This window comes from Mizuhopecten yessoensis, unplaced genomic scaffold (assembly GCF_002113885.1).
Source record: "Mizuhopecten yessoensis strain PY_sf001 unplaced genomic scaffold, ASM211388v2 scaffold1615, whole genome shotgun sequence".
NCBI classification, from domain to species: Eukaryota; Metazoa; Mollusca; class Bivalvia; order Pectinida; family Pectinidae; genus Mizuhopecten; species Mizuhopecten yessoensis.
Genome location: NW_018404135.1, coordinates 112305 through 136721, shown reverse-complemented (window position 1 = coordinate 136721; position 24417 = coordinate 112305). Strand labels below are relative to the sequence as shown.

The following is a 24417-nucleotide window of genomic DNA, read 5'->3' as shown; positions in this document are numbered from 1 at the left end:
TACACCTGTTACATATCATATCGCATAGGCCGGGTGAGTGGGCCAAACTAATTCAAACGGCGTTACAACATAGGGCTAACAGATTGGAAACATGTTACAATTCCTCTGATACTATCTTACTCACTCCCTACTCGACTGATCTTAATAATTTGCTTACGCTTGAGGTGTTTTAGGTAAAACTAATTTTCAATATGGTGTTTTTATTGGGAGCAACATCAACATCTTTCTGTTATTACTTTCCAGCATGATCATACTGATTTTGCATCATGAGACTTAAAATTGCTACACTAAATCTGTACAATTTTACAATCTTGCTGGACTAACCGAACTACGAAAAATATGTTACTCTGTTATACCACACGTTAGATACGTTGAACCTAAAATTTAAAGGGTTCATTGTCAAACAAGTTGACATATTTATTCCAAACGAATTGATTATTTTCTTGTTCCAATAATAGTTTAACTAACAGATATTGCGTTCACAGTATTACTCGTATATAATGATAGAACGGTTCGCAGAAGTAAAATAAGGTTACAATCCTTATGACAGTAAAAACAGTATAAACGAATATAAGATATATGTGAGTATATAACTGTTTAGATAATGTTTAGAGATGACATCATCAGCTTTCTCTCATATTATACGTAGTGATCTATATTTCAACGATTGGGGTATTCTTAGCACTAGACTGATAACCAAACTTGACCGGATAGTAGCGTTTACCAAAATGTGTTTTTGTCTTAAAAACGGTATTTTGTTAAATCCATTTTCCTTATATCCTGCAGATCCGTAAGATGTTGTGACAAAATGTAGGGATAATTAAAGTTTGGTATGTTATGCTATTAATCTGGTTTCAAAATAAGCTTTGGTCCCTTTCAGTCAAATAGATCTCTTAAATAAGCCGGCTTCGAAAACAGGCCGGCCTTGAAACCCCGTTGCCCTTCAATTGATCTATTTGTGTAAAATATGCATGATGTTATTTATACCAATGCTATTTGTTACGGTATATGATTTTTTTTAAATATTTTTAGCAATATGCAGCTATGGCATCGACCGTTTCAAACTTTCGAAAGTAAAACGGCTTGGAAAAAAGCCGTAAGGCCGTATATGGTAAAAGGCTTCGAAATTATGGCGGCATTGAAAACAGGCCGATTCGAAAATAATCTTGGGATTCCTACTGAGGCGTTAATAAATAGCGGCTTATTTTCGCGATTTTAGGGTATTGTGAAAACAATTACATATAAACTCCATTATATTTAGAAAATTTGCACTCAATTTTGTTACCTCTATCGACTAAACGAACAAATAAACTTTCGGTCATTGGAGCGAAACACTACTATCAGTGTTTTCAATCAGATTCATTAATTGGGAAATAATTATTTAATATTAAAGTTTAATTTTGTTCACAAATAATGAACGTATTAAACGTGTCGCCAAGTTTAGAGACCGACTGGTCCCTTTGTCAAGCTATGACTGAGTGGTTTGTGTCTAAAGGAACTCTTTGATATAATTATTATTTGTGTACATTCGGACGTAACGCTTTGATAGATTTCATATCGTTACTTAATTTTAGAGAAAAAAAATACGATAGTTTGAGTGTGAGCGAGCAAAAACACCACGGTTTGAGTGTGAGCGAGTCGTTCCAATTTTGATGGAATCCAGACTATGCCTGCTAAAAAATGTAATCACGAACTAGGAATTTGCATCACTTTATAAGGCCTCGACCTTAGAAGTGTCATCCAAATCCTTGTTGATCGAACACATTCCGTCACTTCTCTTGAACACATGAATGTTTTTCAATTATCATTATTATTTTGCACACATCTCTAGAAACGAATTTCAATTGTGATATTCGAGAAAAATAAAGAACTAGTTTAATACTATCCTTTGTCATCATGTTTTTTTTCTTTCAAATATTGTAATATTCCGATACCTAGGAGAATACATTTTTAGCGAAGCAAATAAAGATTACTTTATATCTGTGAATTACTGATGCTTATCGAGGTATCTGGGTGTAGGTGCATCATTCGTTATCTATAGGGTAAAGTTTCGAGTTTTATTGAGTTAGCAAAAACGATGACAAATAATATGTATTTCAATGATCAATGCTTGATTGATGTCATTAATTACTGGAATAGGCCCGACGAAGCGTTGTTTTGGGGTTAGAAAGCTCTGAAATGGTTACATCGTTTTCTCTTCTACCCTAGCGCTTCCTTTTCTTGCTGACCTTCGTTAGTCGCCGACCGCAGAACTTTGTGATGACTCTAAATGACCTACTATTTTGATGGTCCACTTAAAAATTATCAAACAAAGTTACTAACAATTTGCACTTACCCAGCATCTTTAGAACCGACCGGCGCGCACGGGCCTGTTGCTGAGCATGGAGTTCCACACCACGTAGATGTTCCTTACTTGAGGAATCCATGGACCCTCGACTGAGGGTCGATCTCCGGATGGTAATCGCGATGAGAGTGTATAGCACGGTGATAAAAGTCATCGGCACAGCAAAGAAAATAATGGCCGATACCTGAAACGTCCATTTGATGCCCTCCTGAGCTTTGAACGTACACATAGCAGACTGTATCAGGGTGGCGTTCCATGGGTCGGGGATGTACACTACCCCGTATTGTATCGCCTGGGGGATAGCACATATCGTGGACAGACACCACGTGCAGAATATCACGCGCACAGCTCGATACAAACTAGACATTCTCTGCGCCTTCATTGGAAAACATATGGCCACGTACCGCTCCACAGTGAACGCCGTTATAGTTAAAATCGACGTAAACGTCGAAATCTCTGCAAAAAGCACGCGTGCCACACAAAACGCTTCGCCAAATATCCATGGGTACATTGCCCATATCGTATAGAGATCCGGAGGAAGGCCTATCAATAACAGAAGCAGATCTGCCACGGCCAGATTGAACAGGTAATAATTCGTGGCTGTGTGCATAAACTTATTCTTGGCTATTACAATGCACGTGCAAACATTTCCAAACACTCCAGTGCAGAAGAGAACACAGTATATGATAGTGACGCTGATAACTGTCGGCAGATCATCTCTCCTTGGTTCTAATTCATGCGCAAGGTAGCGCCACACGTCGAAACTGTCACCATCTGGAAGTGCATTCGTTGACGCATTTCCGTATCTGGACTCGTTGAAGATATTGGAAAGGTGTTTCCTAAACAGGTCCTTACAATCCGGTCCTTCATTGCGGTCGATGTGCAATGTTCTGTTTTTGACAAGGCCCAAGCACACCCTTATCGCGGGGTGCATCGTTTTGTGTGATGAGGTGAAGAAGGTCGGCCCTGGGACAGCGGATTACCAGCTCCTCGCCCGCGGACACTGGTATTTATCTACAACACAAGTGGATGCGGAAGTCGTAATTCAGAAACAATCAATACAACACTTAATATTATGGAACATTATCTGCTTGGAAATTCTTCTGACTGAATAGACTTTCGTATGATAAACTGATACCTGACTTAGTGTAAACCTTACTGCCGTTATCTGCCATCATAATGTAACTACCTTCGGCTTCACGAACAGATGACCTCTGATCATAGATAAAAAGGTATAAACATAGGATTGGTCAATTTAAATTTAATGAACGTTTCGGCTACATAATATCAGATCAGAGAGAAGCGATAATGTTTTGCGATGATGAACATTGAGATGAGAAGAAGACCTTTAATACCGTAGTGGGCTACTAACATGGCAGAGAAAGATTATACGTGCGTACGCTAACATATTGGCATCAGTAGAAACGACGCTAAGCTTTCACACACAATTACACCATATGAGTGATGTCGCCGGGACATTTTCGGTCAAGTACGGAAATACAAATTTAAAATAGGTCGGTGTCCGTTGTGCGTACAGTGATGAAGAGGAAATGTATACTTGACTGAACTCTGACGGCTGCGGACAAACAAGATACCGTCAGCATTGGCGTTCTGTCACAGACAAATATAGTCATTAAATCATGTTTGTCTGCCTGAAATAATTTAACTTAGAAACTGAGCGAGACTACGCCACCGGGCGCGCGCGTTAATCAAGACACTGACATCATATAGGCTCAACGGAAGTATATTGAAACAACAACGGAAATTAAACATGATACGATTTTTTTTTTAAATTAATTTATTTTCCTTTATTTTTGTATGCCTCCTGATAGTTACAGACTTAACATTTCAGACATATCAAATGAGTTACCTTTTTTGCGAGTCTGTGTACCGCTTACCTATTTATGAGTCACCATATTTAAACTAAGATTAACTAACCGAGAAAAAAAAGATCGATGTAATTTAGTTCAGGGGTTACATACATTAAAATAATGGCATCACAATGTCTAAACAAAAATCCTGAAATATGTATAATAGCGGCCTTAACTGAATCAAGGCGACAATTACCGGGATATGTGAAGTATTCCGGTGTGTAACGTCAACGAATATGACGGGCCTTGATGCTTTCAGCCAAACCTGAAACCTACACTTGAGGCTCTCTTTACCAATGTGGACAGACGTGGCTCCTCTTGTTATATGTATAATCAATAACATGGATACATTGTATCAATTATTGAACACTAACTGGCGCCAGACTCGATTATTAGCCTTATTTACCTTGGGTTTTTTAGTTGTAATACAAAAATCCTGCAAAAAGACAACAATTATCGTTATTTTGCATCGAAAACTAGAAAACAAATGGCGAAGCAAAGAAATTTCATGTCCTTAAATCCGTTATCAGATTGTTCTTTTTAATGGAAGATAACATTGATTATCGTCTATTCGTCTTCATTGTTTTCCGCCGCATAATCACGAAAAGACAAAGACAGAAGAAAAAGGAACCAAAACCAGCTACCAAATGTTGGTAGTGTAAAACCAAATAAAATTGCCCTGTGGAAAGGAGAAAGTAACGGCTTCTCTACCCAAGCTTCTCTGCTTCAACCGCACACGGGAAATAAACAATAAAGATTTCTTTCAAAGAATAATAGATAACGACATTTCCTAACCAACTTTGACGTTTTTCGGAAATGTTTTCTTCACAAGCTTTGGTTTTAGTGTAATCAAATCAATGACGACTTGTTTCAGCTTAGGAGTTTATGATATCCAGAACAAAGACCTTGTCAGATGACAGGCCAAACAGTAACACGTCAATATACATAGAGACGACTTGTGTCAACTTAGGAGTTCATGCTATCCAGAACAAAGACCTTGTCAGATGACAGGCCTAACGGTAACACGTCAATATACCTAGATAGCTACCACCGTTAATCTTATAGCTATACATGGCATATATTCTTCAGACTTTGAACAGTAATGGACACTTCAACTTGACCCAGATCTGTGTAATGTAAGATAGATTCAATAGAAGCAGGCATTGTAGCGGATACAATGAAATTAATAAGAAAAAACTTCAAGCCTAGATTGATCATCGACATCCTAACAACTATAGATGTATCCCGGGCAACAAATGTATCACTTTTTTCTGACATTTCTCTGACGTCATTTTTCTGACGTATCTTTGTCGTCACCTCTCTAACGTTTCTGAATATATATGGTATAGTCCGTCAAATGTGAGTTAAATGGATCATCATATACATAACGTAGCTGTACGTTTGTTCCTCCCTCAGACGATACAAACATTGTCGAGACTGTTCATTCATTCGATGACATGCTGAACACACTTGACAACTGCAACACTCAACATTGTGTTATAGATCCTCCCAGAGACACAACAGAAGTGTCCCTCTGTATGAACCTAGCTCTGTGCTGTTCCCGTATACCTCATCTCTGAATGTCACTCCCTTTGTAATACCGATATCCCGTCTCTTTAACAATTCATCTTTAGTTTAACGTTAACCAACCTCAGTTATAACCCACCTTTGCAATAACCTACCTCTCTTTGAATACAAGTGTATGATAACCGGCCCCTACAATAAATCTCCGCTGTAATGACACATCTCAGTAATAACCGAACTCTTTAATAACCCTCCTCTGTTATAACATTATTCTATATTTATATGGGACACGTATATAATAACCCACAACTATAATAACAAGCCTTTCTACATGCAACACACCGCTTTATTTTATGATTGAAGGTTTCTCGAAATCACATTGGTCGGATCCTATACACGTGACCAGTCCTCAAAAACTCATGCAGACTGGTTATCCGTCGTTTTCTAAATATAGCCTATATATGAATTCCCCGGAACCTGTCGTAGCGCATGCGCAGTTAGAATGGCACGCGAAATGTCAGACGACAACAAAGGATGACTGCTGGCGAACGCTTCGGCTCCGTTACATCTGAAATTTTCCAAAACCTACTCGAAGTTAAAGATGCTGTTAACACAAAAACGGCAACTGAACACTGTCCTCCATGTTTATCTTAAGGAAAAAGAACCTTGACGATGTCTTCGAAAGATACGTTGCCAAATTGTTGGGTTCAACCTGGCTAAATTTTAAACGAAAGGCTCGTTCCAGTAAAAGTTACCAATACAAAATTGTACTGTTGAAGCATATCATAAAACAATAATGTGCTTTTATGCTGGTAAATATGATGCGTTATGAATCTGAAAAAATGATTTATTTTTCATGTTCATATCACATCATATTCACCAGCACACATCAGTCCATCATTGAATAATAATGACCTACATCTATAATAGCCCATCTCTGTTATACATTTATATTACGCCTTTTTTATATAACAGTCTTCACATTAACCCTCCTATGTAATAGTCCATCTCTATGCATTCTGTAATTACTTACATCATCATAACCCATCTCTGTAATTACTTACATCATCATAACCCATCTCTGTAATTACTTACCCCCATCATAACCCATCTCTGTAATTACTTACATCATCATAACCCATCCCTGTAATTACTTACATCATCATAACCCATCCCTGTAATTACTTACATCATCATAACCCATCCCTGTAATTACTTACATCATCATAACCCATCCCTGTAATTACTTACATCATCATAACCCATCCCTGTAATTACTTACATCATCATAACCCATCCCTGTAATTACTTACATCATCATAACCCATCCCTGTAATTACTTACATCATCATAACCCATCCCTGTAATTACTTACATCATCATAACCCATCCCTGTAATTACTTACATCATCATAACCCATATCTGTAATTACTTTCATCATCATAACCAATCCCTGTAATTACTTACATCATCATAACCCATATCTGTAATTCATAACATTATCATAAGCCAATCTCTGTTTTGCCCACCTCTAAAATAGCCCACCTCTAAAATAGCCCATCTCAGTAATAGCCTGCCTCTGTTAAACGCACCTCTGTTATTGCCCATTTTTGTTATAACCCATTTATTATTTTGCCCATGGTTTTTTTCAGTGACCATTTGGCCGAATATGTTCTCCTTATTTCAATTTATTTAATTAGATTTCGACCATTCCATTTGTAGAAAACTGGAATTTACTGGTAAAAGTCGCGGCTGGATAGTTTTAGTATTAAAACTGGCGATAGTTAAACCACAGTAGATTAGATGGGTATGTACTCTTACGGTGTTAATGATCGTTTTTAGAATAATGCGTTTATCGCAGCATTGAAGCAATCATGATCTAGGAACTCTGTTACTTTACAGGGCATAGTATTATACTTCAATTATCACCATAAACGCAATGAGAAACGCCCCCAACTCCACACAAGCAAGTCCCTCGGCATATGTAGCATCCGCGCAGCCTCTGGTAGTACATAACACAGTGAATCTATAGTTATATATGGAACTGTCGGAACAGGGAAACATCGAATAAAGATATTGGGAAAAGTTCATGCTGACATGGGTTATATATGTGTTATAGCATTAGCTGGCCTGGTTCTTAAACACGTGACAAAAACATTGCTGAACACGTGACAAAAACATTGCTGAACACGTGACACAAACATTGCTGAACACGTGACACAAACATTGCTGAACACGTGAAAAGGTAAGGAGAGATCAGTGTCAATTGCGTTTGCATTTAAATTGAAAAACACAGCGACATTTAATTATTTTTAAACTTGTTTCTGACTACATTTGTGTCATTTGTTATTCATTTAAGGCGTCAGCTTCCATGTCGCTTTATAGCGCTTCTTTAGAGTTTGTTAATTAGTTTCAATTTGAGTTAAGCATTTCACATGGGAATCAAATAAATTTGGGTAGAACATCCGTTTCAGTCCTCCTATCTCACAAACTAAGTTATTTGTGTATCGAAATAAATATAAATCATGACAAAGAGGTCAATTAATATCTTTGAAAGCATACGGTCACAACGACATAGAGGGAAACTTCTATTTTTCAATGTCAATTACAACTAATTATTAAGATGTTTTCAAAAACTGCTCTTACTTTTCTGTCATTATATTGAAAACGTGTTTTGCGACCACAACATAACTTAATGTAACACAGTTCTATAATTAGTCATGGAGCTGACGTCAAAAGCACCAGAACATTGGCGCCAATTTTTGGTTACGTGCAGGAAGCAATTATGGAGCATGTCATCGGCGTTTGTCAGCGTGGACAGGACACTGACAATGCGGAGGTCGGCCCGACAGTGACTTGGGAATTTCTTGAGTCCCTGTGTTCGTATCCATCTATACCAATCTTTGTTCGAAGGACAAAACTCTGTCACCTGGTTTTATGGAAACAGAAATTACTGAAAACGATCTATTGACCATCGTATGGAAATAAGCTTAACACACATCTGTCGATTCTAGATACCAATACAAAAGCCTACTTCGCAGGAGACATTTGATATTTAGACGACAATACTTTTACTCTGTAGAACAAGGGACACATGATATGTAAACGACAATACTTTTACTCTGTAGAACAAGGGACATTTGATATTTAGAGGACAATACTGTTACTCTGTAGAACAAGGGTCATTTGATATTTAGAGGACAATACTGTTACTCTGTAGAACAAGGGACATTTGATATGTAGACGACAATACTTTTACTCTATAGAGCAAGGGACATTTGATATTAAGACGACAATACTTTTACTTTTTAGAACAAGGGACATTTGATATTTATACGACACTACCATTACACTTTAGAACAAGGGACACATGATATGTAAACCACAATACTTTTACTCTGTAGAACAAGGGACATTTAATATGTAGACGACAATACTTTTACTCTGTAGAACAAGGGACATTTAATATGTAGACGACACTCCTTTTACTCTGTAGAACAAGGGACATTTGATATGTAGACGACAATACTTTTACTCTGTAGAACAAGGGACACATGATATTTAAACGACAATACTGTTACTCTGTAGAACTAGGGACATTTGATATGTAGACGACAATACTTTTACTCTGTAAAACAAGGGACATATGATATTTAGACGACAATGCTTTTACTCTGTAGAACAAGGGACATTTGATATGTAAACGACAATACTGTTACTCTGTCGAACAAGGGACATTTGATATTTAGACGACAATACTTTTACTCTGTAGAACTAGGGACATTTGATATGTAGAAGACAATACTTTTACTCTGTAAAACAAGGGACATATGATATTTAGACGACAATGCTTTTACTCTGTAGACCAAGGGACATTTGATATGTAAACGACAATACTGTTACTCTGTCGAACAAGGGACATTTGATATTTAGATGACAATACTTTTACTCTGTAGAACAAGGGACATTCGATATGTAGACGACAATACTTTTACTCTGTAGAACTAGGGACATTTGATATGTAGACGACAATACTTTTACTCTTTAAAACAAGGGACATTTGATATGTAGACGACAATACTTTTACTCTTTAGAACAAGGGACATTTGATATGTAGACGACAATACTTTTACTCTGTACAACTAGGGACATTTGATATGCAGACGACAATACTTTACTCTGTAGAACAAGTGACATTTGATATGTAGACGTCAATTCTTTTACTCTTTAAAACGAGGGACACATGATATTTAGACGACGATACTTTTACTCTTTAAAACGAGGGACACATGATATTTAGACGACGATACTTTTACTCTTTAAAACAAGGGACATTTGATATTTAGACGACAATACTTATACTCTGTAGAACAACGGACATTTGATATGTAGACGAGAATACTTTTACTCTGGAGAACAAGGGACATTCGATATGTAGACGACAATAATTTTACTCTGTAGAAAATACTTTTACTCTTTAAAACAAGGGACATTTGACATGTAGACGACAATAATTTTACTCTGTAGAAGAAGGGACATTTGATATGCAGACGACAATACTTTGACTCTGTAGAACTAGGGCCATTTGATATGTAGATGATATATCTTTTACTCTTTAAAACGAGGGACACATGATATTTAGACGACAATACTTATACTCTGTAGAACAATGGACATTTGATATGTAGACGAGAATACTTTTACTCTGTACAACTAGGGACATTTGATATATAGACGACAATACTTTGACTCTGTAGAACTAGTGACATTTGATATGTAGACGACAATACTTTTACTCTTTAAAACAAGGGACACATGATATTTAAACGACAATACTTTTACTCTGTAAAACAAGGAACATTTGATATGTAGACGACAATACTTTTACTCTGTAAAACAAGGGACATTTGATATGTAGACGACAATACTTTTACTCTGTAGAACAAGGGACATTTGATATGTAGACGACACTTCTTTTACTCTGTAGAACAAGGGACATTTGATATGTAGACGATAATACTTTACTGTGTAGAACAAGGAACATTTGATATGCAGACGACAATACTTTACTCTGTAGAACTAGGGACATTTGATATCGAACAAGGGACATTTGATATTTAGACGACAATTCTTTTTCTCTGTAAAACAAGGGGCATTTGATATTTAGACGACAATACTTTTACTCTGTAAAACAAGGAACATTTTATATGTAGACGACAATACTTTTACTCTGTAAAACAAGGAACATTTGATATGTAGACGACAATATTTTTACTCTGTAGAACAAGGGACATTTAATATGTAAACGACCATACTTTTACTCTGTAGAACAAGGGATATTGATATTTAGACGACAATTCTTTTTCTCTGTAAAACAAGGGGCATTTGATATTTAGACGACAATACTTTTACTCTGACGAATAAGGGACATTTGATATGTAGACAACAATACTTTTACTCTGTAGAACTAGGGATATTTGATATGTAGACGACAATACTTTCCTCTGTAGAACAAGGGACATTTGATACGTAGACGACAATACTTTACTCTGTAGAACAACGGACATTTGATATGTAGACGACAATACTTTACTCTGTAGAACAAGGGGCATTTGATATGTAGACGACAATACTTTTACTCTGTAGAATAAGGGACATTTGATATGTAGACGACAATACTTTACTGTGTAGAACAAGGGACATTTGATATGTAGACGACAATACTTTACTCTGTAGAGCAAGGGACATTTGATATGTATACGACAATACTTTTACTCTGAAGAACAAGGGACATTTGATATTCAGACGACAATACTTTTACTCTGAAGAACAAGGGACATTTGATATTTAGACGACAATACTTTTACTCTGAAGAACAAGGGACATTTGATATGTAGACGACAATACTTTTACTCTTTAAAACAAGGGACATTTAATATGTAGACGACAATACTTTTACTTTGTAGAACAAGGAATATTCAAAACTACAAAACTATACTATTACTTATGTCCGGTTGTATAAAACGTGTTGGACGATTTACCGAGGATAATCGTTTAGTTCCAGATTTGGTTAAAGACGTCACGTGAGCGTCTGGTGATCTACCTGATAAGTTATAATAACTAAATCCTTACACGGGACGCAGTCTAGTCTGTATAATCAAATGTCCGTTATTCCAAATTTCTTATCTTTCACAAATAAAAATGTCATTACTTTTACATGGGTATGGATATTGAAATATGTGCTGGGAATTTATGTGACTAATTTAAACCACCATTTCAGCACGCGTACGGAATGAATGTCGACTGCAACGCGCTGTGTTTCTATTAAACGTAATGTAAGCTTTCTAGATCAACATCTAATGAAATACAAGGTTCGGTAATGAAAGTGAGCACTGCCGAAAGCCTAAATCACTCCTCGTGTCGGGTAGCGTTATTTGCACCTATCCCCTACAATTGTTATTTCTTTGTACTAGACAGAATTTCTCAAAAACTGTGTAACAACGGTGGAAACTGTGCATCTCCGAAAATATTCTTTGATAAGGTTTTAAAACATAAAAAGATCTAGAATACAAAAATGAAACTGAAACAAGTCAGCGGCAAAACAAAAATAAAATATGCAACATCTCGTTATTTTATTTAATAAATTATGCTTTAGCGGTCCTCACAGGCACAGAAAACGTCCTTTGAACTAATGACTGTGGCCATTGGGAAGTTAACTTGATTTGGGGGAGTGCAGGACTTCTCCTTTGATGGCCATCTTTCTCCGCTTTTGATTTTCGTTCTTAACAAAACATGTGCCATTGAGTTAGCAAATAATAGTTCAATGTATCAGCAATATATATCAGAAAAATAATTTTATAACAATTCATTGTTTTTGTTTGGAAACATTTTTTCCATAAAAAAATAACATTTGACATTCTGGCATATCTCCCGATTCTGATACACAAACACCAATTCTCTTGGAGAAATTCTTATATTATCTTCAGATAGATTATTGGTGCCATTTAAATAGTTGCAATTTAAAATGTTGTAAAAGGGTAATCCTGTCTGTTCTTTGCTGTTATAGGAAGAATAGCAATGTATCTTCATTATCAGGGAATAATGAAATGTTTCATCTTAAAACGATAATTTATGTGAAAGTGATTGTTGACATGTTATCTGGGGGGTTAAAAAAGAAACTTTCAAGATACTTTCACGGTGACTGACGACAGACATCTTACTAGGTTTTTTTATTTATGAGAAACGGACTGACAATTCTTGGACTCGTTTCATCAATCTCATATGACATTGAAACTCATGTAAAATACTATATATGAGAATGTAGTACAGCTATATTCTTATATGAGTATGAGTAACGGACGGACATAAATAGTCAATAATGTTCTGTCCCTATGATAATAACAGACGGACATAAACAGTCCCTAATATACAAAAAAATATATGAGAACGGGTTATACAGTTATTACTTATAAGGTCATGCATAAGGGTCAGACAAAAACAGTCCCTGTAAAACATATATATGGGACAAGGTGTACAATATTATCCCTATGAGTAACGGGCGGACATAAACAGGCTCTGTTGTACATATATATGGGACAAGGTGTACAATATTATCCCTATGAGTAACGGACGGACATAAACAGGCTCTGTTGTACATATATATGAGACAAGGTGTATAATATTATCCCTATGAGTAACGAACGGACATAAACAGTCACTGTTAAACATATATATGAGACACGGTGTACAATATTATCCCTATGAGTAACGGGCGGACATAAACAGTCCCTGTTGTACATATATATGAGACAAGGTGTACATTATTATCCCTATGAGTAACGGAAGGACATAAACAGGCTCTGTTGTACATATATATGGGACACGGTGTACAATATTATCCCTGTGAGTAACGGACAGACATAATCAGGCTCTGTTGTACAAATATATATGAGGCCGGTCGTACCGTTACACCCCCTTTAGTATAACGGACGGACATAAACAACCACTTTTATATACATACGAGACGGTTGTATAGTTATATCCCAATAAGTGAAACGGACGGACTTAAACAGACCCTAGCATACATGTATATGAGACGGTTGTACAGTTATATCACTACAAGTAACGGATGGACATAAAACGTCTCTTTATACAAATATATTAGACGGGTTGTACAGTTATATCCCTATTATTATTATTATTTCCTTTATTTCCTCCAAAAATGAAAAGTTACAAATATATCAGTTATATCCCGATGAGTAACGGACAGACTTACACAGGTTGTCGATGCCAATATTGTGTGAGTGAAGATCTTTTGTGAGATTTGAAAATATTTAACACACCATGAACTGCACTAAACCTCGTTGATTTGTTAAAAAACATTCGCCTCATCAACATCAAAACGATATTTCTCTCTATAATAAAACCTTTTACAATTAGTCATCTATATCAATGCCACCATCGTCTTTTCACCTTCCCTTTTTACCTGTCCATTACTGTAAGACGCCGGACGTTTCAGGTAGAACACATTTAAAAACAACTTAACATGATACGTTATCAGATCATCAAAGTACGCCTCACGTGACTGGTATACAGTTGTCCACGTCTTATGACCTAGATGCTGACTGTACGTGACACGTGTAGTTCTACTATTACAAACACGGGATGCCATAGATTAATTTCAGCCCAACATTTTAATTACTGTCGTTTCGAATGGAAAGAGCGTCGATGCATAATGATGGTATCTTTATCAGACTTGAAAAGAAACGGGATATACAATTATTTTAAAGCTGCTTTCATTATGTAAGTCTATGATAACCACATCATGAAATATACCAATATACATAAATAATTATTTACAAACAAAATTATAATGAACTTAAGTCTTATTTGAATGGAACAATGCATTACAAAGTGTTATATATTTTGAGCACTAGTGATATAAAGTATGTCGACTTACCTCCGCCGGCCCGCTGATACAGGGCTGTGCGTAGTAACTCTTACATCGTAAGTAGTAATGCGCGGCACTTACATGTTCGTCCCGTACTTAACATACTGTACGTAACATAACGGTGTAATGCTCCCTCACATTTCCATTCATTTACATTTCCGCTCGGTAAAGAATTACCGTCTTAAACACTGGCGACCACAGGTCAAAAAGTAATCATACGACATGTCAAAATAAAAATGGATTTCTTCAGAGCTAAAAAAATGTACAAAGGTGAGTGATCTCGGCCTTTCTGATGTTACAAATTGTACAACATGAAGTTATTTCCTTATATCGCTGTCTAAATCATAACCACCGAGCATTGCTACAGATCAGTAGTCTTTGAGGAGGCACAGCTAAAACGGCACTGGGACGTAATTATAACCCCAAGACACGGACGTGACTGGCGAGATCCGCCACGAGAGAAAAAGACGCTCTCGGGTAATACTCGCTCGGATCGGTGTCCGTGGCGACTGAAGTGAATCAATCCGAAACTCGCTACCAAGTGCCGTGCCCCGACCGTCATTCAGCGACGTCACGAGCCCTATAACTTTGTTTGTTTGCCTGCAATTAGTAGGTATCCCCGGGGCATTTATGTAGAAGGGATGTCAATAACATCAAAAACACATTTATTACGAGTTCTAGATCTCAACTATAAACAGGTACTATATTTTGAACGGATTGCGGTTAAGCATGCCCCTCACGAAACTAGAGGTTGCCCGCATTTATCAGCCAATTACGTAGCTCGGCACAGGTAGGGTCACGCTTCATTGGTTGGGAGGGCCACCTGGCTCCCTCTTTAATCTGCTCGAGCATCTTGTTTATAGATAACTTAGTGTGTTTTTATTGCCACCGTGACCTTGGACAGAATGATCTTGGACTAGTAGGTATTTTCGAACATTTCTCTTGCATCTGATTCGTATATACTGACATGTCTTGATTAAAGATATAAAAGACATATATTTGTATACCAATCCCAGAATGTTTCTCTGAAATAAATTTAGACTTAGTTCTTGTATTAAAATGCATTAAATTCCCAAGCAACCGGAAGAGCATGCATATCTCTCATGTATGAGGCAGAAGAGTACAGAATGAAGAGTGTGATAGCCCGTTACAGTTGTGTAGGTCTCTCTGCCTCTATCACAGTGTTGCAGTACCGATGGGTAATTAATCATGCTAATTCACATACATGTGTTCTCTGACACGACACGTGTTTTTCGGATTAACTGACCTGATAAGAGTTCTCGATAACAGATCGGTGTATCGTCTAAATTAACAACATTATAATTGAAATAGCATCGCCTTTCTCTAACCTCATTCGGTACATTGCAGATTTACTTGGCATAGGTGTCTTGGAATTTATCTTTTCTTCGTTTATTTTCTAGAGCTGTCCGTCTGTCGAATTAAAGGAATCCAAGACGTGTTTACCATTATAACAGAAGACGGCTCGGCAATATTTTTCCAAAATATATTGATCGATAAGAAAGAAAAAATGCTAAATCAAATTGTATCTACAATAAAGCTACATAAACAAGATGAATTACAAAAGGTCTGACAACACGTGATATCTAAAAGCAACACAACGTCATCTACATTGGTCAACACTCTGCAGGTTAGGGAACGAGAACAGAATACACCTACTAGTGCCCACTGCATGTTCGTAAGAGGCAGCTAATGTTGGAACCCCCTACAGAACTGGGGATTGGTATTTTAAGCCCTCTACTTGGGGACACAAAACGACCAAAATAAATCTGCTACGCCCATTGCGATTCTTTGGACCTTTATATTTGTCTATACTTCTAACTACTGTTTATTTCCTAGCAGTACCTTACCTTTGACTTTCATGTTAAACGTTAGCCCAGGTTGAGGGAAATCAATGGGTTCTGTCCCCTGACCGGACATAGCAATCTTTAAGCATTAAGGAAAATGGCAACAACTGAACATCCAACCAACAGTGGTCGAGCGGGGGTAGGGGTGGGGTGGGAAGTGAGTTGGTAACTAATCGACGCTCATATTACTAAATATAGTAACATAACATCAGTTGTAGAGGAGCGCCAAAATTAACGGAAAGTAATAAACAGCAATAGACAGCAAATCAGTTTGTGCATTGCACTGATGACATGATTCATGTTAAATTCGTAAGTGATTAGTAAAGCTGAAACCATCTGTGTACATGTCGATGACACAGTTTGATGAATGTAAAGAAAGGTAAAGAATTATATATGAGCATGTTTGATACTTAATTCAGTATATATTACAATAATAAATATATATGCTGGCTGATCATGGTAGCTATACGTGGTGGTTTGTTTTTTAATGAATTCTACCATTAATTGACTGTACCTACCTAACCCTAAACCTGTTCGGAACCATGATATATCACCCATTGTCGTCGGCTATTAGTTCGTGTAAACCACAGTAATGGGAAACGTCGTATAATCTTAATCGGTTGAATGTTTGGATGTCTTGTGAATAGAGCAATTGATAAATGGGTGTCCTATAGATAATGGAAAGAAGACAAAATATGTGCAAGTCAGTCAGTGTTTTCCTTTGCCTGTCTATACTGTATATACGTATGCATTTGTTATAACGTCATCATTTCAAACCAATACCAAACATGGAGACTATACATTGATAGTGATCTGTCATCTAATATAGTTTATGCATTCATACTTGTTTCCATTTCATTACTGATAATTTCCCTGGAACCGAGGCTTGATTTTGTTTATATTGTTGTTGTGCCTCATGGCTGCTACCACATACAATTGCTAGCCTCATATATAGCATCACTATTTGATAATGGTCAAGAACTTGCTGTACCAAGTGTGTGGTAGGGTTGATGTGCAACAAAAAATATTACATATGAACGTTTTGTTTGTGCTATATCTACCCAGGACTTCTTTTACTGTGTATGGATATCCATACTAATACAGGTCCTCCAGTTAATATGGGAAACAAGCACAGTCTTCATGACGTTTAAATATATCTTAGAGGCAAAACTGACTGATCATGACATCATGTGCCTCACAAATACTCATCTACAGATTTCATTAATAAAATCATTATTCAAAATATTATTCTATTGACATTGATTGAGATATTTGCCTTAGTAAATTTGATTTGATTTTAGGTGATATTCATAATTGTATTGAAAAATGAGTATCACATAAAGTTGTCACTATTCCTTCAAATGATAAAGTCTGAATATATTCAGATATTCGATTAATCTTTCGGAAAAGAAATCGTCAACATTCAAGGGATTAAAATATAAATGTTACTGCAGCTTTTTAGAAACTAAGAGGTATGCGAAATAAAGTTATTGATCTAGTAGAGAAGCCAAGCAAAACTATTAAATCTATTCTTCCAGGCAAGTGATGGCGGGTTGCAAAGTCCATTATGAACATGCACAATATGTCTGACAATGATGCTTCTCTTTTAATAAATGGATCCAGTGTTTTCTAATTAATAGTCAACAAAGAGTCGTAAGACTTGGTTTTAAGTCTAGTTTGCAAACATTGAAAGCTGGTGTAACCGAGGGCTCGGTTCTATACTTATTTGTAATGTACATTAATCACTCAGAAGATGATCCCCACACCCATGTCAAACTGATGACACATGTCAAACTCTTTGCTGATGACACATGTCAAACTCTTTGCTAATGACACATGTCAAACTATTTGCTGATGACACGTTTCAAACTCTTTGCTGATGACACATGTCGAACTCTTTGCTGATGACACATGTAAAACTCTTTGCTGATGACACATGTCAAACTCTTTGCTGATGGCACATGTCAAACTCTTTGCTGATGACACATGTCAAACTCTTTGCTAATGACACATGTCAAACTATTTGCTGATGACACATGTCAAACTATTTGCTGATGACACGTTTCAAACTCTTTGCTGATGACATGTCAAACTCTTTGCTGATGACACATGTCGAACTCTTTGCTGATGACACATCTCTTTATGTTTTGATACATTACCATGATAGGTACGCTGCAGATTCACAGATTTTAGGAAAATGTCTATCTTGGCAGCTAAATGGGGATAATGTTTAATCCTATTAAAACAGAATCATTACATATATTCAACAAAAATTATTCTGAGACAGCTTACCCTGATTTGTCTTTTTCTAATAATTCCGTTATCAATTTAAAGATTATACACATCTTGGTTTGTTTTCTAATAATTCTGTTATCAATTTAAAGATTATACACATCTTGGTTTGTTTTTTAACATTCGTGGGTAATGATCAGACCATGTTGATTATATGTATGAAGAAAAGTTTTAAAAAAAATAACGCAAATGCTCAAAAATGAACTGATAGAAAGTCTCTGGAAATAATTTATATGTCTTTTATAAGACTTACCCTTGTATACGCTAGTGTTGTCTGGAATAGTTGCACTCTGGGGGAATGTGATCTACTGGAATCAGTTCAATGAAAATGTGTCAGAATAATATCAGGTTTGAGGGGAGGAACAAGTCATAACTATATATATAATGAAGTTTGTTTCAATACACTAGCATTAAGATAATCACGTATTATGCCATAGCATGTCTGTCCAGATCATCTATATGAACGCATTGTCCTGATCATCTAGATGAACGCATTATACCATATATTAAGCATGATACTAATCCTCGCCTTAGAGATCAAATAATGTTTATAACTCCTCTATGTAGAACCAACCTATACAAAAAAACGTTTTTTCTTAAATTATTGTCTTTATGGTACAAGACAGACTGTTTCAACAACTCACTTTATTGTCACAGTTGAAGCAGGAACTATCTAAGCAAGGTACAATGATATTATTACTATCTAATTGTTCAGATATTTATTTCGAATATGCTGGCTTCAGGAAGTTAAATATGATATTGTGTCAACTATGGAATAGAATAATGTCAGTCAGTTGAATTTACTATGGTATTATCTATGCTATCGTATTACCATCTAATTGTTCAGATATGTATTTCAAATATGGTGGCTTCAGGAAGGTACATATAGTATCATGTCAACTACGGAATAATGTCATTCAGCTTTATTTAGATATATATAAGTTACATCTTTCCGATAACCTAAATTGCGCTTGTGGTAATTATAATGAAGATGCAAGTCACTTCTTTTTCAATTGCCCAAGATATATAAAGGAAGGGCAAGTCTTATTACATTTACTTACGAAATTGACAATATGATCGTTGCTACTAATATTCTCACTAAGGGAGACATGAACCTTAGCATTGAATCAAATCAAGTTATTCTCTCTCTTGTGTTCTCGAATATATTGAAAATCTGGATGATTTTAATCTATACCGTATTGTAAGTTACTTATTTCTATATCATTCACACTAATCAGGTGTAATTGGTTAGCATGGCACTGTCTGTAGTGACAGTAACTTTTGATGTGCCTCCAATCAAACACTGCATTTAGATTCTAAATGTTAATGTCGGCGTATATGCACCAATATTCTACCCAATTTTTATTTTCGTCTATTTATCTGAACATATAGATATGTACCATTTATCATATCTTCTTTATACATATTATGTTTAAACTATATTTCTATATGTGTGTGTATGTTCTCCCTCAAGGGTTTGTATAGGGCTTGAAATAAGAAAACGCTAAATGATTAAGTAAAATAAGCTATCTAAAGGCATCAAGAGAACAGGAAGAGAGAACTTGGCTATGAATCTATTGGGCAAGGAGTAAGCTGGAGAACAAACTAAAGTCATGAACGTTTGTGTAACCTGAGGTGATGTTTAAATGTTTCAGGAAAACGAAAAATACCTATGGAAAACAGAGGGAAGAGCATCAACATTGGAATTCCATACAATGAATACTACAATGAGTTTTCAAATACTTGGAGTGAACATATCCAATGAACAATACAATTCCTTCAACAAAAGCTTACACAAGTCAAGGACAAATCGTTGACAATTGCAGGATCATATACCATAACAGATGTAGCCAATGCAATAACAATTATGTTGCTGAATCAACGCGGCACTTTAATCGCACGTAAGACGATGCATATCACAAGCGAGTCACCAGCCATCCACGAACAATAAAATTCAAGTGGTCATAACAATTGCCTTAGAGATTTGGTTCGGTTTTATCTTACTTAACGTCCTACCGACATCTAAGATCATTTTAGGACATGCGTCCACGTGTATAAGCGTGCCTGTGTGCATGTGTGCCGAAGACAGGGTATGTTGGTGTATTTGCCGCCATGTGATAGCGCGGTTCTGATTCCGATTTTATAGTGCTATCTCACTGAAATACCATGCCGATGGAACTAAGCACAGCATTCCGCCCGATCACATTATACTGACAACGGGTGAACCAGTTGTTGAGACAGAACCCATGTTTTCCTCACCTGGGCGAACGTTCAACACAAAAATGAGTTACTGCTAGGCAAGACGCTAGGAAATATAATGAAGTAAGAAGTAGAGAGAAATATAAAGATCCCATATATTGCAATGGGTGCAACATATCTATTTTGGTCGTGTTTGTGTCCCCATGTAAGTGGCACAAAGGCAAATCCCCAATTATGCAGGAGATTCCCATATTAGCCACCTCTTACGATACATGCAGTGGGTAAAAGCATGTGTATTGCTTTTTGATCCCAAAGTACTATTACTGATGAAGATGTTGGCTATCATTGTTAATCTGAGAACTTATAAATACATCCTTGTCTGTTGTAACAGAACGATACAATCGTTACTCACGCCATTGGTTTGGATGTCGTAAAATGGGGCGACAATAGACAGGAATGGACGAGTGAAAACACATTTATCGTAGTTAGGTCAGCCATTGTAAACAATCTATCTAATATTTTACGATACCTTCGTTATAATGATCTGATTTTTATAGTTAAGTTATAAGTCATTAGTTATTTAGTATGGCCGATAATGAAATATATCTGAATATATTGTCAATCCAGGTCAAGATTATGCGAAGGTAAATGTAGTACTGACGTTTGGTTTAGTATTGCTTAACGTCCTATCAACAGTTATGGTCATTTAAGTACGGCCTCTCCTGTGTACAAGATGCATGTGTGTAGTGTATGCGTGTGTGATTTTGGAGGCTGCAATATGTTCGTATTAATATCAACAAAATTTATAAATAAATGGACTAAGATATATGACAAACCACGAAAACTCGTCTTAGTATACTTAATTTATTAATGTCTTGTTCTATTTGTTCTGCACCTCAACCTATTTCTTAGAGCTATATTGGAGGAATAAGTCCAGTAACGAGTGAAATAGTTCTAAATTAACGAAGACAGCATATCAAATACAATACAACATTGTCTTAACATAACAGGGTGCTAATATTAACATTGTCCTTGATAATGATATGGGTGTTGAACTTGCCATATTGTTCCTGGTGATAATGATCTGGGTGTGATAATCGCTACAAACATTGTCCTTGATACTGATCTGTGTGTAGTACTCGCCACATTGTCCTTGGTGATATCAATCTGGGTGCGGTACTTGTCACATTGTCATTGATACTGATCTGTGCTTGATACTTGCGATATTACTTTTTAGTGGTGTTGTGTGAGGTACTCGCCACATTGTACTTGGTGATAATGATCTGAGTGTGGTACTCGCCACTTTGTCCTTGTGAAACTGACCTGTGTATGGTACTAGCTATATTGTCATTGGTAAGATTAATATGAGTGTGGTACTTGTCAAATTGTAGTTTGCGATAGTGATCTTGGTGTTGGTCGCTGCATTGTCCTTGGTAATATTAATCTATCTGAGTGCGGTACTCGCCATATTGTCGTTCGCGATATTTACCTGGGTGTTGTACCCGCCGCATTGTCCTTGATACTGATTCGTGTTTGATACTTGCAATTTTGACCTTAGTGATATTGCTCTTGGTGTTGTGTGTTATACTTGCCGCATTGTACTTGGTGATAATGATCTTAGTGTGGTACTCGCCCCATTGACCTTGGTGATATTGATTCGAGTGTGGTACTCGCCCATTGGCCTTGTTGAAAATGTCCGTGTGTGGTACTTGCCATATCGTCCTTGTTGCTATTGACCTGGGTGTTGTGTGTTTTACTTGCCGCATTGTACTTGGTGATAATGATCTTAGTGTGGTACTCGCCCCATTGACCTTGGTGATATTGATTCGAGTGTGGTACTCGCCCATTGGCCTTGTTGAAAATGTCCGTGTGTGGTACTTGCCATATCGTCCTTGTTGCTATTGACCTGGGTGTTGTAATCGCCACATCGTCCTTGTTGCTATTGACCTGGGTGTTGTAATCGCCAAATCGTCCTTGTTGATATTTACCTGGGTGTGGTACTCGCCACATCGTCCTTGTTGATATTGACCTGGTTGCTGTACTCGTCACATCGTCCTTGTTGATATTGACCTGGGTGTGGTACTCGTCACATCCTCCTTGTTGATATTGACATGGGTGCTGTACTCGCCAAATCGTCCTTGTTGATATTGACCTGGGTATTGTACTCGCCACATCGTCCTTGTTGATATTGATCTGGGTGTGATACTCGCAACATCGTCCTTGTTGATATTGATCTGGGTGTGGTACTCGCCACATCGCCCTTGTTGATATTGACCTTGGTGTGGTACTCGCCACATCGTCCTTGTTGATATTGACCTGGGCGCTGTACTCGCCACATCCTCCTTGTTGATATTGACCTGGGTGTGGTACTCGCCACATCGCCCTTGTTGATATTGCCCTGGGTGTGGTACCCGCCACATTGTCCTTGTTGCTATTGACCTGGGTGTGATACTCGCCACATCGGCCTTGTTGATATTGACCTTGGTGTGGTACTCGCCACATCGTCCTTGTTGATATTAACCTGGGTGTTGTACTCGCCACATCGTCCTTGTTGATATTGATATGAGTGTGATACTCGCCACATCGTCCTTGTTGATATTGCCCTGGGTGTTGTCCCCGCCACATCCTCCTTGTTGATATTGACCTGGGTGCTGTACTCGCCACATCGTCCTTGTTGATATTGACTTGGGTGTTGTCCTCGCCACATCGTCCTTGTTGATATTGACTTGGGTGTTGTCCTCGCCACATCGTCCTTGTTGATATTGATATGAGTGTGATCCTCGCCACATTGTCCTTGTTGATATTGACCTGGGTGTGATACTCGCCACATTGTCCTTGTTGATATTGACCTGGGTGTGGTACCCGCCACATTGTCCTTGTTGATATTGACCTGGGTGTGATACTCGCCACATCGTCCTTTTGATATTGACCTGGGTGTTGTACTCGCCACATCGTCCTTGTTGATATTGACCTGGTTGTGGTACCAGCCACATCGTCCTTGTTGATATTGATCTGGGTGTTGTACTCGCTACATCTTCCTTGTTGATATTGATCTGAGTGTGATACTCGCCACATTGTCCTTGTTGATATTGATCTGGGTGTGGTACTCGCCACATCGACCTTGTTGATATTGACCTGGGTGTGGTACCCGCCACATCGTCCTTTTGATATTGACCTGGGTGTGGTACTCGCCACATCGTCCTTGTTGATATTGATCTGGGTGTGGTACTCGCTACATCTTCCTTGTTGATATTGATATGAGTGTGATACTCGCCACATTGTCCTTGTTGATATTGACCTGGGTGTTGTACTCGCCACATCTTCCTTGTTGATATTGATCTGAGTGTGATACTCGCCACATTGTCCTTGTT

General features: G+C 37.2%; 1 protein-coding gene across 1 annotated transcript in view; it reads right to left on the bottom strand.

Annotated features, from left to right (window-relative positions):
• Positions 1-2335: 2335 nt before the first annotated feature.
• LOC110466221 (pyrokinin-1 receptor-like) overlaps positions 2336-24417 on the bottom strand; it is a gene marked incomplete at its 3' end in the record, with an annotated part of 46923 nt that continues 24841 nt past the window's right edge. Inside the window, exon 2 of the mRNA XM_021522605.1 lies at positions 2336-3358. Coding sequence (XP_021378280.1) covers positions 2336-3278 — 943 coding nt within the window. The remainder of the gene's footprint in view (positions 3359-24417) is intronic.